We start from the raw sequence: 16,327 nt of genomic DNA on the forward strand, positions 1-16,327 counted from the left end.
AAAAAAGGAAAAAAAAAAAAAAAACTCTTGGACACTTCATTTTAAAAATCAATTAATAATGTAAAAAATCAATAAGAAAATAATGTAATTATTTTAATAACTATTTTCTTATTAGAAACATATGTGGACAGTGAAGATGTTTGTAAAACATCAGACTAAATTGTTGGGGAAGTAAACGGTGTTAAGAGAAAGACATGTACAGTCAGGCCTACATTCAAACTGAACCCCACACTGTATGATCCACTGGACTTTGTGCAAATTACTCAAGCTCTCTGAGTCTTTTTTTCTTCCTCTGTATATTTAAACTGATTATAGTCCCTTTCTCATAGCATTATTGAGATGATTAAATGAGAAAGTGAATGCAAATAGCTTAGTACATTATTTGTGCTCAGCAAACAGCAACCTTTACCACTATTCATGGGTTAGTGTAGCTGTAGGGAGAATAGAAACAAACAGTGTTCATACATCATTAGGTTAAGTGACTTGGTGTAGAATCAGTATACTTTGTGTGGGTTGAATTTTAAATAAATTCACTACAGAAATGCTATTACTTGCAAACAATAATAGTTAATAGCAAATGCAATCAACTATTTAAAATATTATATGAAATTACCTATCACCTACATCCTTACAAACATGCATACAATTCTGCTTAGTGTTGGGGTGTAGTCAAAAGATCAATGTATGCTGTTTTCCAAAAAACAATGACAAAAATGATTATCAATTCAAAGTATGAAATATCAATAGTAAAATCTTATTAGCATGTTTCTCATAGCCCTTCACATTTGCTTGGGATTCATTTATTATAAATTTTTTTTTTTATTCAAATTATTTCTATGTCAGTGCCTCAACCCACGCTCAATTTTCTGCAAATCCAATCCATCCTACTAGCCTCAGCTTTAGTGACATTTTCTCTGGAAAGCTTCATTTGACCACCCATCCACGTGGATCTCTTGCTTTCTCCCCTCTGCACTCTCTAAATGCTTGGCACCAAATTTTGTTGTTATTTCCTATCACTTCTTTTGTTTTAAAGTTTCTTGCACCTTCCTTTTTTTTTTCTCTTTGCACTACTATTTTCCTAAGCCATACCACATTCCCTGCTGAACTTTATTCATTATTGTCTTAAATTTGCTTCCTGGTGACATGTCTTTTGTGCATAAAATGGCCAGATAAATCTTTCTAAGAGGTTTTTATGAGGTAACCCCGCCTTTCAAAATGTTCAGTGGCTCCCTATTGCTGGAATGATCATAATGGCCAAACTGGGACACTTTTGACAGTGAAAAGGACTGTTGTTAATGGGCAAAAACTGGAAACCAGAATTATGTGGGCAAACCAATATGTACAACTAGTCTATCCATTGCGACCTCTGTGCTTCTGGAACTCTCTTGCAAAAATATTCCTAAGGGGAGCTCACAACTGCACTCTCAAGACTAAATTTCTTTTAAGTTTATATGTTTAAAATTCATGATACTTTGACCTTGTAGCACAAAATATACCCATTTTTTTTAATGAAAACATAATGTTTTAAATCATAAACCTTTTACATGAACAAAAATTCAAAATATCTTACTGAAAATCTTGGAGAAAAATTGACCCCTCAGGAAGACTTACTGTCAGGACATGACTCCTGAAAACCCCATTGCAGTTTAATCTATGAAAAGTCTGTCCTCTGGAGCACAGATAATGCCATCCATAAAGGCCATGAAGTGAGGGGTACTACTTGGAACAAGTTGTCATTCCTTATGTGAACTCACTGCCCTACCCATAAAAACTTTCCATGTAGTCTCTTTAGAACCCTATTTCCATGTCAACACTAATAAATACACCTTCTCCTCCCTTACTTTCCTCAACACTATTCAATCTTTATAATCCAGGTCCGCTTGTTCTGGTTGCCATATAAAATACAAGACACCCAGTTAAATTTGAATTTCAGAAAAACAACAGATGATTTTTAGTACACCCCAGGCAATATTTGGATTGAAATTTAAGTGGGTGGCCTGTATTTTATTTACTAAATCAGGCAACCCTAAACGTGAAGCCATTCCTGACCACCCTCCCTACCTCCCATTTTGAGGTTCTTGTGAACTTCTAACATAAATTATTTCTGCCCCCATTTGAACTCATCTTATTTTGTATCTGTTTTTATCCATTTTTATGTTCATATACTTCACCTCCCTGACTGGAAAGCTTCTTAAGAATAGGGGTTTAAGGATATTCTTACATCTCTTTGTAATTCCATAATGCCTCACAGAAACTCCTGCCCATAGGCGGTGATCATAAATACTTGTTAATTTAAAAATTGTTTTAAAAGCAATGAACACAACAGCCAACAGCTATTTATTGAGCAATTACTTTCTATTCCATCTAGAACTATGCTGTGAATTATTTAATATATGAGTAAGATGTAATATTTGCCTTCAAAGAGCTTCTAGTTCAGTTAACAAAAATTATTTATCAGACAAGCAGTAGTGAATGGCCCTAAACAGTGTATAATCAAGATTGTGTTCTAAAGGTAGTAAGAGATCAGTATGGGTAGCCCCCTAAGAGAGAGAAGCACTGAGGAGGGGGGGATCTGAATTAGGACTCAAATTTCGGGAAGGCTTTAGATGAGCAAAGGGGAGCAGGAAGGGCAGTGCCGCCTGGGGAAATTTGGGGCAATGGCACCAAGTGAAGAGGAAACCCTTCTTCACAGAATATGCCTTTGCTGCAGGGAAACAATCAGGGTTTGCTTGGGCTGTGTTTGCAGCTGGTTTTAAGAGCACCCTAACATGCAAGCACCTATATCAATGAAAATCTGTGTAATGGCTGCCACTGGGTAGGGTCATACAATGTAGAGTTATAGCCCTTGATAAAAATAATAGCCAAGGTAGGGATGCTGTTAAAGGAATCACCCATAGTGTTCAACTGGGTTTTGTCCCCAGACCATCTAAGAGTCATCTTAGTTCATTCAGGCTGCTATAACAAAGTACCATAGACTAGGTGGCTTACAAACAACAGAAATTTATTTCTCCCAATTCTGTAGGCTGGAAGTCCAAAATCAGGGTGCCAGCATGGTTGAGTTCTAGTGAGGGCCCTCCTTGGGGTTGCAGATTGTCCACTTCTCATTGTATCCTCATGCGGCAGAAAGAGATTGAGCTAGCTCTCTAGGATCTCTTGTAAGGACACTAATCCCACTCATGAGGACTCCATCTTCATGACCTAATTACTTCCCAAAGGCTCCGCTCTAAATACCATCACCTTGGGGATTAGGTTTAAACATGGGTGTTTGGGGGTGGGGGGCAGGGACACAAACATTCAGGCCGTAACAGTAATGGTTATTTATTGCACATAGGGCTCTACGTGTGTTGGTCCCTGACAATCTCTACACTCCCCTCTCTTCGTTAGCTTGTCAGCATAATTACAGCAGTGGCATTACTGAAAATTACTGAATTTCATTTCCAAATGACAGATGTTGAGGAGTATTCTTTTCAGTAAAAATTCATATTCTTCTATAACTTTAATCTGTTATTATGTTACAAGATGGAAAATCTTTTGTTTTATTTTTATGTTTGGAGTGGCCCTTCTTAATAAAGTTGGTATCCAATATGCTTCATGTGCTTCTAATAAGTGTTTAACTTTACAAAATGTTTTGGATACCATATTGCATTCTCTACCAAAATAGGTACCAGCCCACAAAGCCTTGCTGTTGTTGTTTTCAGTTAGTTCATGGAATCCAATGTATTAAACCTCCAAATGTTTTATCCTCTGGCAGAAATTGTGATTCATGCTGAATGTCCATATAAAGATCTGCTTGAGCTTTTATAAATGGCATAATTTCATTAACCAAATAAATTATACAAAAAAAAATATAGTCAGTCTTCTAAAACCGTAAGGCATTACTAAGAATGGGTGTTGCCAGGACTTCTATGGCACATGAAAAATTGTGTTGCTTATTTTAAGAAAATAAACTAAACGGGGAGAGGTTCTTCAAGCATAGCCTCTGGGATACGTTAGGTTGAACCATAGGCAATTGACAGTATTTGAACTTTGCATCTGGTTCAAATATATGCAAATATCCCCAGTCCTGTTGACACATTGAACCTCATCCTGAAAATTGAGCTAGAAGAAGGCCTCTTGGCAGTCTTGAGATAAACTGATTTACTGCATTTTATCCAGAGGCCCCATTTTTGTCACTGGCCACTTGTGACTTTGGCCTCTGTGGGGCTCAGTCATTTTCCTCAGTTTTAAAATTGGCAGTGGGGTGGTGAACAGTTGACTAAGCAATCTCTTAGAAACTCCCCAATCTAACATTCTGTGATTCTAAAGCATTCAGGTGTTGAATCTTTTCTTTGCTGGCCAACAAAAAATGCACCTGTCAATAATCCCAAACTCATCTTCTGGGAATTCCCTCCTTTTCAAGGTACCCACTTTCTCTTGGGTTACAGTAATGATCAAAAGACTCTGCAAGGGGCAAATGTTACCTGTGAGTTTCAATATGTCAGGCCATAGTCATCTATTTATACTTTGTCATAAGTTAATTCACAATATTCCTATCATTTTTCTTCCATTTTTCATGATTTACTAATTTCAACAATTAAATGATCAACAAGAGTGAGCAGATCCCACCTCCTTATCCCCATCTACTGGTTTGGTGACACTTGTCCCACTAAAACGATGCTCCCCAAATTTCACCGGGCTGGGGGCCTCCTAGAAGAGAAAGGGGAATCTGAAATGGGGACAGGGGTGGTGAAGGAGCACACAGGTCACAATCCAAACTCCTGCAGCTGCTTGACAAAATTGGCACCCAAACTGGGTTACGCATGGAGGGAAGGAGATCTTTATCAGATCTCAGATCTGGGTTTTGATGCGCATGTAGAGGGAGAAATAAGAAAATGCACTTAGGGAAAAGAGAGAAAGCAACAATATAGGTCCCTGAAGGATGTACCTGCTTAATAACTATCCTGATGAGTTCTCTGACTATCCCCAAATGAGTATGTGGCGATTCAGGCTGAACCAGCAATGGAACCTTCCTGAATCTTACTACGAACAATAGACCTGCATGCACATTTACTAGAATGGGCCTGTCTCTTTGCTAATTTGCCTGTTTTCTCTTCCTCCATATCTTTCCTATCTCTCTCTCCTGTCCTGCTGAATCTTAATTCTTTCTAACTTCCTTTCATCCTGTAACTCCCTTCTCTCGTTTGTTATCTAACCTGCCATAATACGCAATTCACGTCCTCTGCAATAAGGAATATGCACTTCAGAATTCTGTTGATATCTTGCATTCATTCATATTTTGTGAAAGAAAGCAAAGCAGTTTATCTGGTAATATTCATTCTGCAGGAGGCTATAATTATTATTCAAATTAAAAGAAGCAGTAAGTGGAAATTCAGAAAATGGAAGAAACTAACTTTGAGTCTTTCGTTTCAGCCTACAAAGAAAAAATGAAGGAGCTCTCCATGCTGTCACTGATCTGCTCTTGCTTTTACCCGGAACCTCGCAACATCAACATCTATACTTATGATGGTGAGTCACCTACGACAGAAAGGCCCCTGCTAGCTAGATCATTTGGAAAAGCTTGCATGTATTTGTTTCTCACTCATGGCTCCTGGTATAATTAAATCAATATTTTGCAAATCTCACTATTGACTTGCTGTGTCTAGCTATTAGGTCTCATTGACTGCCTGTTGCTCAAAACAGTTTGAGTTTGGTGCTAATAACAACATATTAAAGTCTCTTAACAAACATGGTTTTTCTTATTAGCAGCAACATCCAGCACATCAATATCCACAATACATCTAAGGCTTTTCTTTGAAAAAAAAATATGATAAGCTAAGCTGTAACTACAGTAGATCATAATTTGCAAGAAAATACTTTATACTTAGAAAACTCAAAAGAGAAAGTCACAGCCATCACTGTTTTTTGCTCTATTGTAGTTTTTATAATGTTCTCATATTTTGTGTATGCATGTCAACAAGCTAATAATAATAATAGCAGACTTAAAATAAAACTGACTTATAACTGAGGCCCCAGATAAAGAGGGTTTAAAAAGAAAAGCCTAAAGAGTTGGTATGGCAATGAACTTTACTGAAGTGCAACGCTTTAGATTTGATTTATTCTGATTCATTATGCTTAATGTGGTTTCCTTTCTGGCTCCGCCACTATCCTTGTGACTTTGGGCAAGTGGAGACTTCAATTCTCTGAGCTTCATTTAACTCCAGCATCCTCCTTCCAGGATTGTTGTGAGGTTTCTGTGGTTTAATGCAAGTCAAACACTCACCCCTTATCCTGGCCCCTTGTAAGCACTCAACAGTGATAGCTATCATTATCAACAATATCATCCTCACCTAATTCAATCAATGTAATGAAAATGTTTGATACAGTTATATGTATACTAGATTTAGCTGAGGCATATTTTGTGAACTCTTGGGCTCACAATTATTTTTCTTTTTCACATATGTAAAAAAAGACGTTAAAGACAAGGCAAAGGAACTTTGCAGTAGTTAACCCCTTGTGTGCCTTTAAAGCCTATTCGAGTACTCAAAGGCATTTTCTTTCCAAAGTTGTTCTATTATGACCTAAGCATCTAAGTCCTAATTAACTGTTTCATAAGGAAATGCTCTCTGTGTGAAGGGGTTTCAGTTTCCTACCAAAACTTTCATTAGAACTCACTCTTCACTCCCAATGTTTACTTTCTATAAGTTCATTCAGTCAACAAATACACTAAACAGAACTTTATCTGCTAGATGTAGCTGCAACTAGGAACCAAGCTATGTTTCTTACGAGACTCTTATATCTAATCATGTGTTATCTCTGTGGGTCCAAAGTTGAATATAGCATCATCCTTACCTTCAAGGAACACAGGTCTTAGTAGAAGAGTCTTACAATATATACAAATAATCAGAAGTAGAAGACAGGGACAGTTTCTGCTGGTTTAGGGACCGAGGAAAGGAGAACAAAGTCCAAAGTTGTGTACGAGCTGAGTCTTAGAAGCTGAATAGACAAGTCAATATTGCTCGTGCGCTGCTTCCTAAAAGAATCACTAGAGAGTTGCAGATTTCCAAAGTCTTTAAGTTGGCCTGTATTTCTGTTAGATAATAATATGAATGTTTATCGCAAAGATTATAACAAGAATTAATAATTTTTATTATTATTATTATTGTTTAGATTTATAAACACAGTGCTTTCCATTCGGTATCTTTTATTTTTTAATCTTAACAACAATCTTATGAGGAAGATGTTCTTTTTATCTCCATCTTTTAGATGAGGAAATGAAAGCTTAAAGAATTTAACTCTCCCAGTATCACGCAATCATGCAGCTCATAAGAAGTACTTACTATTTGGAGACAAATACAGATAGTTCTGATTCCAGAGACTCTAACCTGAGCCATTTAAAATTCCATCACCTTATCAAATAATCTGTTTTTGTTTGCCTGTGTTCTCTTGTAATCCTTTTCCATAGGAAGGATTTTTTTTTTAGTTTCTAGAGATTTTATTTACGTTTCAGTAAGATTTTAAGGGTTTTTCCCCCTAAATGCTATACTATAATAATCTCCTTTTCTATGCCAGCCCATACCAGTTTATTAACATCTCTGAGTTTTCTGATAATTCATAGTAATTTTTTAAATTTTTATTCTGGTGTTCTAACACCAAGGTCAAGGGTTCAGATCCCTGTACCGGCCAGCTGCAAAAAAAAAAAAAAAAAAAAAAAAAAAAAAAAAAAAAAAAAAAAAAAAAAAAAAAAAAAAAAAAAAAAAAAAAAAAAAAAAAAAAAAAAAAACCATAAAATTTTATTTTAACATTTACTTGTATATATTTGTGGGGTACAATGTGCTGTTTCATACGTACACTGCACAATGATTCACTTACAGTAGATAGCATAGTTTTGTACCTGTTAGTCCACTATTTCTCCTCTCCCTGACCCCCCTCCCTTCTCAGCGTCTGGTGACCATTATTCTATTCTCTCTACTCTCTACTTCTATGAGAACCACTTTTTTTTTTTTTTTTGTAATTCAACATGTGAGTGAGACCATGTGGTATTTGTCTTTCTGTGCCTGACTCACTTCACTTAACATGATGATTGCCAGTTCCATCCATTTTGCTGTAAATGATAGGATATCATTTCTTTTTACAGTTGAATAGTATTCCACTGTGTGTGTGTGTGTGTGTGTGTGTGTGTGTGTGTACCACTGTTTTTTTTAATCTATTCTTGCATTGATAGGCATTAGGTTGATTCCATCTCTTGGCTACTGTAAATAGTGTTGCGATGAACATGAGAGGTGTCTTTTTGATATACCGATTTCATTTCCTTTGGGTATAAAAAAATAGATCTACCTTATGATCCAGCTATCCTAATGGGATAGCTGGATCATAAGGTAGATCTATTTTTAGTTCTCTGAGGAACCTCCCTCCTGTTTTCTGCAATGGCTGTGCCAATTTACATTCCCACCAACAATATAGAAGGGTTCCCTTTTCTCTGAATCCTCAACAGAATTTGTTATTTTCTGTCTTGTTGATAATAGCCATTCTAACTGGAGTGAGATGATAGCTCATTGTGGTTTTAACTTGCACTTCCCTGATGATTAGTGATTTTGAGCACTTTTTTATGTGTTTGTTGGTCATTTGTACATCTCCTTTTGAGAAATGTCTGTTCAGGTCCTTTGCCCATTTTTTAATTGCGTTATTTGTTTTTATGCTGTGGAGTTCTTTGAGTTTCTTATATATTCCAGATATTAGCCCCTTGTCTGGTGTGTAGTTTGCAAACACTTTTTCCCATTCTGTAGGTTGTCTCTTTGTTGTTAATGTCCCTTGCTATGCAGAAGTTTTTCAGTTCAATGCAGTCCCACTTATGTATTTTTGCTTTAGTTGCCTGTGCCTTTCTGGTATCACTCAAAAAAGTGCTACCCACTCCCATTTTGTGTAGTGTTTCCCTTGTGTTTTCTTCCAGTAGTTTCTTAAGTTCAGGTCTTTAACCCATTTTGAGTTGATTTTTGTGTATGGTGAGGCATACACAGAGGTCCAGTTTCAATCTCTGCATGTGGACATTCAATTTTCCCAGCACTATTTATTGAAGAAACTGTCCTTTCCCCACTGTATATTATTGACACCTTTGTGAAAAATCAGTTTACTGTAAGTGTGTGGGTTTATTTCTGGGCTCTCTATTCTGTTTCATTGGTCTCAACACACAAAAATCAATAGCCCTCCTACACACCAGTAAAGAAATAGCTGAAGAAGAAATCAAGAAAGTAATTGTATTCGCAATAGCTACCAAAAAAAAAAACATGAAATACCTAGGAGAAAACTTAACCAAGGAGGTGAAAGACCTCTACAATGAAAAATACAAAACACTAGTGTGAAAAACTGAAGAGGACACAAATAAATGGAAAGATAGCTCATGTTCATGGGTTGGGAGAATTAATATAATCAAAATGTGTATATTACCCAAAATAATCTACACATTCCCTATTTAAATACCAGTGGCATTCTTCACAGAAATAGAAAAAAAAATCTTAAAATTTGTGTAGAACCATAAGAGAACCTGTATAGCTAAAGCAATTTTGAACAAAAAGAACAAAGTTGGAGGCATCATACTTTCTGACTTCAAAATATACTATAAAGCTACAGTAATCAAAACAGCATGGTACTGGCATAAAAATAGGTTTACATAATTTTTATAGAGTTGTATTTAAATCATAAGTATAATCTTGGATGCCTTCAGGAAAATTTAAAGTATTTTTACATTTGTGGGGCAAAAAACACCCACATCATTTCCAGTATGCTTACTGAATTAGCTTTGTCTGCATTATCTATTAGCATTTAAGGATCTAAGATCAATTCCTGTTAGCTGGGGTTTTTCTTGACCTTCACCTCGATGTGCACTAACCAGGCTGCTAGAACATTAATGGAAGCATAATCTTCACATCAAGAGAAGTATATTTCTTCTCTGCTCTGCTCTGGTCAGAACTGGCCTGAAGACCTGGCTAGCTTGGTTGCTACAATTTAAAAAGGACACTAATAAATTAGAGAGCACTTAGAGGTTAGGGAGCAATGCTATGGTAAAGACCTAGAAGTAGTGTTTCTTTTTAAGTTTTTTTATTGAAACATATTGATTGTACATATTTATGGGGTACAGAGTTTTATTTCAATACATGTATACAATGAGTGATGATCTATTCAGGGTAATTAGCCTATTCATCACTGCAAAAATTAATCATTTCTTTGTGACGTGCACATTTGAGCTCCTCTCTTCCAGACGCTTGGTTTCATGCAGTAAAACATTACTGATTATAGAATTCTGAGTCATCTGTACACCTGTAGGGCTTATTTTCCTATCTCTCTGGACTTTTGTGCCCATTACACAGCCTTTCACTATCCCACTGTAGGGCACTGAGGATGTTTAGCCTGAAGGAAAAACTTGAAATGGAACATCATAACTGTTTTCAAATATGTGAAAAATGGGGATGCACAGCAGAGAATGACCTAATCTTGGGCAGGTTCTAATTGCAAACAAGAACCAGTGGGCTGAAATCAGAGCATTGCAGCTGCAAATGAGAACAAATAGGCTGAAATCAGAGAATTGCAGCGTGGGGCTCAAAACAGAGAATATTCATCTAAAGATGAGGGCTGACCAGGAGGGTTTTTTTTTTTTTAATCATTATATTTTACTAAGTTGTGAGTTGTGTAATTATAAATGTCCTAGCAGATTCTGGCTGACTCTTTTATATTGTAAATTATATTACTTTGTATTATAAATCATGTTATGCAGGGTTAAAATTTGGGGGTCTTATAATCTGCCTATCTTTACCACATAAGCCACTAAGGAAAATATGGCCAAACATTCTTCAGGTTTTTTTTTAATTGACAGATAAAAATTGTATATATTTCTGGTATACAATATGTTTTGAAATATGCAAACATTGTGAAATGGCTAAATCAAGCTAATTAGCATATGCATTACTTCACATACTTGTTCATTGTGGTGAGAATACTTAAAATCTACTGTCAATGATTTTTGTCATGAACACAGTATGTTATTATTAACTGTTGCACACCATGCTGTACAGTAGATCTCTTGAGCTTGTCCTTCCTGTCTAACTGAAATTTTGTACCCTATGACCAACATCTACCCAATCTCCATGCCCACCCCCACCCCCAGCTCCAGGTAACCACTGTTCTACTCTGCTTCTACATTCCACATACAAGTGAGACCATGCAGTATTTGTCTTTCTGTGCCTGGCTTATTTCACTTAGTATAATGTCCTCCAGGTTCATCTACATTGTCATAAATGATAGGATTTCCTCCTTTTTCCCTCCTCAACCACCGGTCCTCTTATCCTGGCACCTGTCAACACCTGAGGTATGCTGGAGTATTCTAAGTAGCAACAAAACAGGAGCAAAGATAATATCATGTGGTCTTGTCTTATTGTCCCCATGAGACTAAGTGCCTGGAAGACAAGGACCCCTATCACAGAGTGCTGATGTTGTCCCCAGAGTGGACACTACACACGCTTGATGACTGAGAACAACAAACATACTGAAGGGTGAGACAGGAACGAGCAGAGGCTTTGCACATTAGCATTAGCCTTGCCAAATATTTCCACCTGTTCAGGGAGTTACATTAGTTCTAACATAGCGCTTGTGGTTCCCAACCACAGGAATGGTTATACGAGTATTAAAATGGTATATGTATAAAGTAAATATAATAATCTTATTGTATGTGAGAACTGGAAAACTTTTTTTTTTTCATCTAACCAAAAAACACTCCCACCATGGTAATTTCCAAAAACATAATCAGTGCTACTTGATTTTCATGCAAAGGTTAAATTTGTTCAAAAGGAAAATAAAGCTTAGTTTAAAATCAATTCAGGCTACTTTTTTTCCAAGTATGCCTACCATTATTCAACTCCCTATAAACATTTTTGAATTTCCCAATGCTTTAAATATTTATTCTGTTAAAATATATCCATAGTTATACTGAAGAGAGAAGTCTTATATGTTCAAAACAATGTAGAGCAAATGATCACATGCAGCATTTTATTCCTATTTCCCAGAATAACAATGCTACTTTCAATTGCTGGAATCCAGATTATTAAAATAAACCCATGCTTCAAGCTCTGTATGATTAACATTTTCAAATGTTCATTTCTCAGACATGGAAGTGAAGCAAATCAACAAACGTGCCTCTGGCCAGGCTTTTGAGCTGATCTTAAAGCCACCATCTCCCATCTCAGAAGCCCCACGAACTTTAGCTTCTCCAAAGAAGAAAGATCTGTCCCTGGAGGAGATCCAGAAAAAACTGGAGGCTGCAGAGGAAAGAAGAAAGGTAATTTTCCGTTGATTTTTGTTCCTCTCTCTCCCCTCTCATCCTCCCCTCCACCAACCGCCCACACTTCTAGCAGAGGTTCTAGCAGAAGGGATGACACCTGAACCTGCACCATCCTAACATGTGTAGATCTTCAATACCCCAGTCTAGTTAGGGTAAAATCTGCTTCAATTATGGTAAGATTAATGCTGATTTTAGGCTAGCCAAAACCAGAGCTCTCAGAAAATAAAAGAGCTTCAGTGCCATAGGGCTTCTTCCCTTGTCTTGGATCCCCCTATCATAAAAGTCTCCCTCCCCTAGTCCATCAGGCCTGAACACTGTTGAGACAGCACAGCCTTAGGTAACTCCAGGGACTGGGGGTATAGGGGGTGTGGGGCAGGAGTGGTGATTCCACTTTGATGGAATTGCAGCCCATCAAAACTTTGCTGCCACCAAGTACAACCAACTAACTAAAACAGTGGACAGCATATTGCACACAAGTCAGTTTAAGTTCTTAACCAAGTATAGTGAATGGTTTCCCTTGGAATTATCAACCACCAGATCTTCCCTCTGAGATCTTTCCTACCCAAAAGTTGTTGCCCCCCTGGGCAAAGACCAGGAGCTTTCCCCTGTCCTCCTCAGGGCCTCTCTGCCTGCCCTTGAAGTTAGTCCTTCCAAGATCAGGACCTCCTCCAAGATCTTTGGGTATCTTCCTCTATTCATTTCTAAGCCTCGATGGTATTTTTTTCTCTTTTGCCATTGGCCGCTGCTTGTATTAAAGAGCTTTCCTTTTCCCAAATGTTTAATTTTCCACAATCCAATGGCTAAGGGTATTAAGATTTGAGGGCACTCAGAAATTCTAGGGACTCTATATATAGAGACAAAAGTTATGTCTGAATATATCTGTCCCAGCCATGTGGTAGTTATGGTAGTTCATCCCATCAAGGTACTCTCAATCACCCAAAAACAGAATTCTTTCAGGTAATTCATCCCTGCATTGTATTTTCTACTTACTTTTTCATGATGTATTTTTAGAATTGTGTAGTCACTAAGGGCATGTTTCATGCACAGTCTTGCGATTTGGGTGGAAAGTTTGCATTTTTCATACTTTTTTATTTTATGAAGATGTGTTCTATAAAAAGTCAGCCAACCATTAAACACTTCTATGTTGGATAATTAGGAGAATGAAGATAGTCATTCTCCTAAAGACTCTAACAGGTAGTGCAGGACAAACACAACTGTGGGTGGGCATGTGTATACATATATGTACACACATACACATATATGCACAAACATAAGTAGTATCAAATAACAAGGATCAAAGATTAAAAGCTTTCTAATTAAATTTTCTGAACAAGAAAATATTAACCTCTGTGGTTGAAAAATCTCTTCCCGTGATATGCAACATACTGATCTCAATTTCCATTTTCACTTGAGTGAGGTTCTCCAAGTATCCAACAATATGTATATGTATACATTACAATATATAGTATTTTATTAATTACTGTTGTTATAGATTCAAAAAGGAGGAGACTGAGCTACTAATCCAAGTGTATGTATAGGAAGTTAATTTTTTTTAAAAACCATTTATCAGCTTTTTTTGTTGTTATTTGTAGCTTTCTTCTCATCTTTTAAATTATTCAGAGTTATAGTCCATCAAAACTTTGCTGCCAACAGAGATAAGAACCTCAGTAGGCAATTTCAGTTCTGCCCCATGTGGTGGCATCTGATAAGTAATAGGTACAGGTGTGGGTCAGAGGTTGACATATAGAGATGCAGTGTCTTGATTAGGATACGAAGTCAGTGACTGAGCTGAAATTAAAACTCAGAAATGAAATTTCAACATCATGGTTTAGGACATTGCTCACGCTTCTAGGTAATGTATTAAATCTGAAGGAAATTATGGAAGGAAAAAAAAGAACACAAAGAAGATCAAAATTAACTGGGTATTCTTATAAAACCCCCTGAGATAACTAATTCATGATTCTGATAAAATTCCTGCACCCTGACAACAATAAATTATCAACAATTATATACTTAAACAATTGAATTGACTAAAAATTGGCTACATGGCTAAAAGACATTTACAAATGTAATCATTCTGCATCACGATGCCCAGAAAAAAAATATTCTATAGAAATTCTTAAAAGCAGTATTTCATTAAATTTTCTGGTATTTGTTAAAATTTTCAATGCAAAAATTATTATATGGAGATCAAGCAGTAGTGTCAGAAGACTCATTTTCTGCCATCTCTTCTTGCATCTAATTGGTTTCATTACCAAGAAAGTTTAATTTCAAACAGCCAGGCACAAGTTACTTGTATTACAACTTAGCAACTTCAGCAGAAAGAGAGCTTCTACTTCCAAATAGTTCTGACAAAAATCCTAAAATCGAGTCTCAGTGGCCTGACCCTGGATCATATGCCAACTTTGAACCAGTCATGTGGCCAAAGGGATGTAGTAGTTTGGTTTGCTAGCCTGGATCACATGCCTACCACCACCTGCAGAGGAGTTTAGGTAAGATCCCTGGAGTAAGAAATGTGGAGGGGTGGTTCCCCCACAGAAAATCGCAGTGTTGTCACCAGAAGAAGGAGAAATGGATCTCAGGCAAGGAAAACTACAGATGTCCACAAGTTTTATCTGTAAATGTTTAGTGTTATTACCATAACAATTAGAATAATGATTTAGCTCATACACTGTTCAATATGTAATTCTCTTCCTTTGCCCTGCTGTGGCTATTCTCATATAAACAGAATTTTAAAAAGCAGTCTACACAGCTATGTAGAACAGCACTGTCCAGTAGAAATATAAAGTGAAACATATATGTATTTTTATATTTTGTAGCAGCCACATTTTAAAAATTAAGAAGAAATGTGAAAATAATTTTAATAATATATTTTATTATTAAAAATATCAAAGCATTATTTCAACATGTAATCAATATATAAATATTAATGAAATATTTCACATTCTTTTGTTTATACTAGGTCTTTGTGATCCAGTGTGTGTTTTACACTTACAACTCATTTTAATTCATACTAGCCATATTCCAAGTGCTTCATAGGTGTATGTGACCAGTGGCTACTGAACGAGACAGCACAGACACAGATGATTAGACTAGAAAACTTCTAGTGAATAAAAGGGTAACTTTAGGCCTAAGTTTTTCAAATTGATACCAGATTATTATTCAGACTCAACTTTACCTGTTTTTTATATCTATTCTCTAAGAATTACATTTATATAAAAACTCAAAAAGTTAAAAAGAAACTTCCATGTTATAGTTTCAATCTTTACATTATCAGAACCAACTCAGGTAAAGTTCAGGACATACTGAAGTAATAAGATCTTTTAAATCTTACACTATCTTCCTTGGCTAAACATGGTCTCAATTTCCATGTGGATTCCTCCCTGTGGGAGGGGACTTCTCCTAGCTCAGATCTCATCTCTTATTCTCTGTCATGGTACCAGGTTTTCCTTTGTGGCATTTAGCACAATTGGTAAGCATATGCTTATTTGCATATTTATTTATTTAACTCTATATCTCCCATTAGATTATAAACTCCGTGAAGGTAGGGTTTGTCTTTTGTTTAATAGTGCCTGGCAGTAGTCAGTTCTATACATAATTTTAAGGAAATAAATGATAACTTTCAGGGCCAAATGTTAAAGTGACAATGCATAACTTGTTTTGACTTTTTATTCCACCCTCTCATCCTAAAACAAAATTATAGTTAATAAATTTCTAAATGGCATCTTCTGAAATTGCACTAAATAAACTCTACAATCCAAAGAATTCCTAGTCTAGGGGAAATCACTTAATCAACAGATATTTATCAAGCACTTACTATGTGGCAGGTGCTGTTCTAGGCACAAAAGATACCCTCCTGAACCTCACATTCCAATCAAGGAGAAATAGCTAATAAAAGTATGTTGTAAAAATACACACATGTCCAACCGAGCCCAGTCCTCAGCAACATTTAAAAACCTATAACTTATGGGGGGGGGGGGGAAAGGGGCCCATAAGTTAAGGGTTTTTAAAGATTCCTTTTTT

General features: G+C 36.4%; 1 protein-coding gene across 1 annotated transcript in view; it reads left to right on the forward strand.

Moving 5' to 3' along the window:
- Nucleotides 1-16,327, forward strand: part of STMN2 (stathmin 2) — a 54,446-nt gene that overhangs the window by 23,246 nt on the left and 14,873 nt on the right. The window contains exons 2-3 of the mRNA XM_008584278.1: nt 5,410-5,505; nt 12,129-12,301. Coding sequence (XP_008582500.1) covers nt 5,410-5,505; nt 12,129-12,301 — 269 coding nt within the window. The remainder of the gene's footprint in view (nt 1-5,409; nt 5,506-12,128; nt 12,302-16,327) is intronic.

This window comes from Galeopterus variegatus, unplaced genomic scaffold, assembly GCF_000696425.1.
Source record: "Galeopterus variegatus unplaced genomic scaffold, G_variegatus-3.0.2 Scaffold3203, whole genome shotgun sequence".
Taxonomy (NCBI): Eukaryota; Metazoa; Chordata; class Mammalia; order Dermoptera; family Cynocephalidae; genus Galeopterus; species Galeopterus variegatus.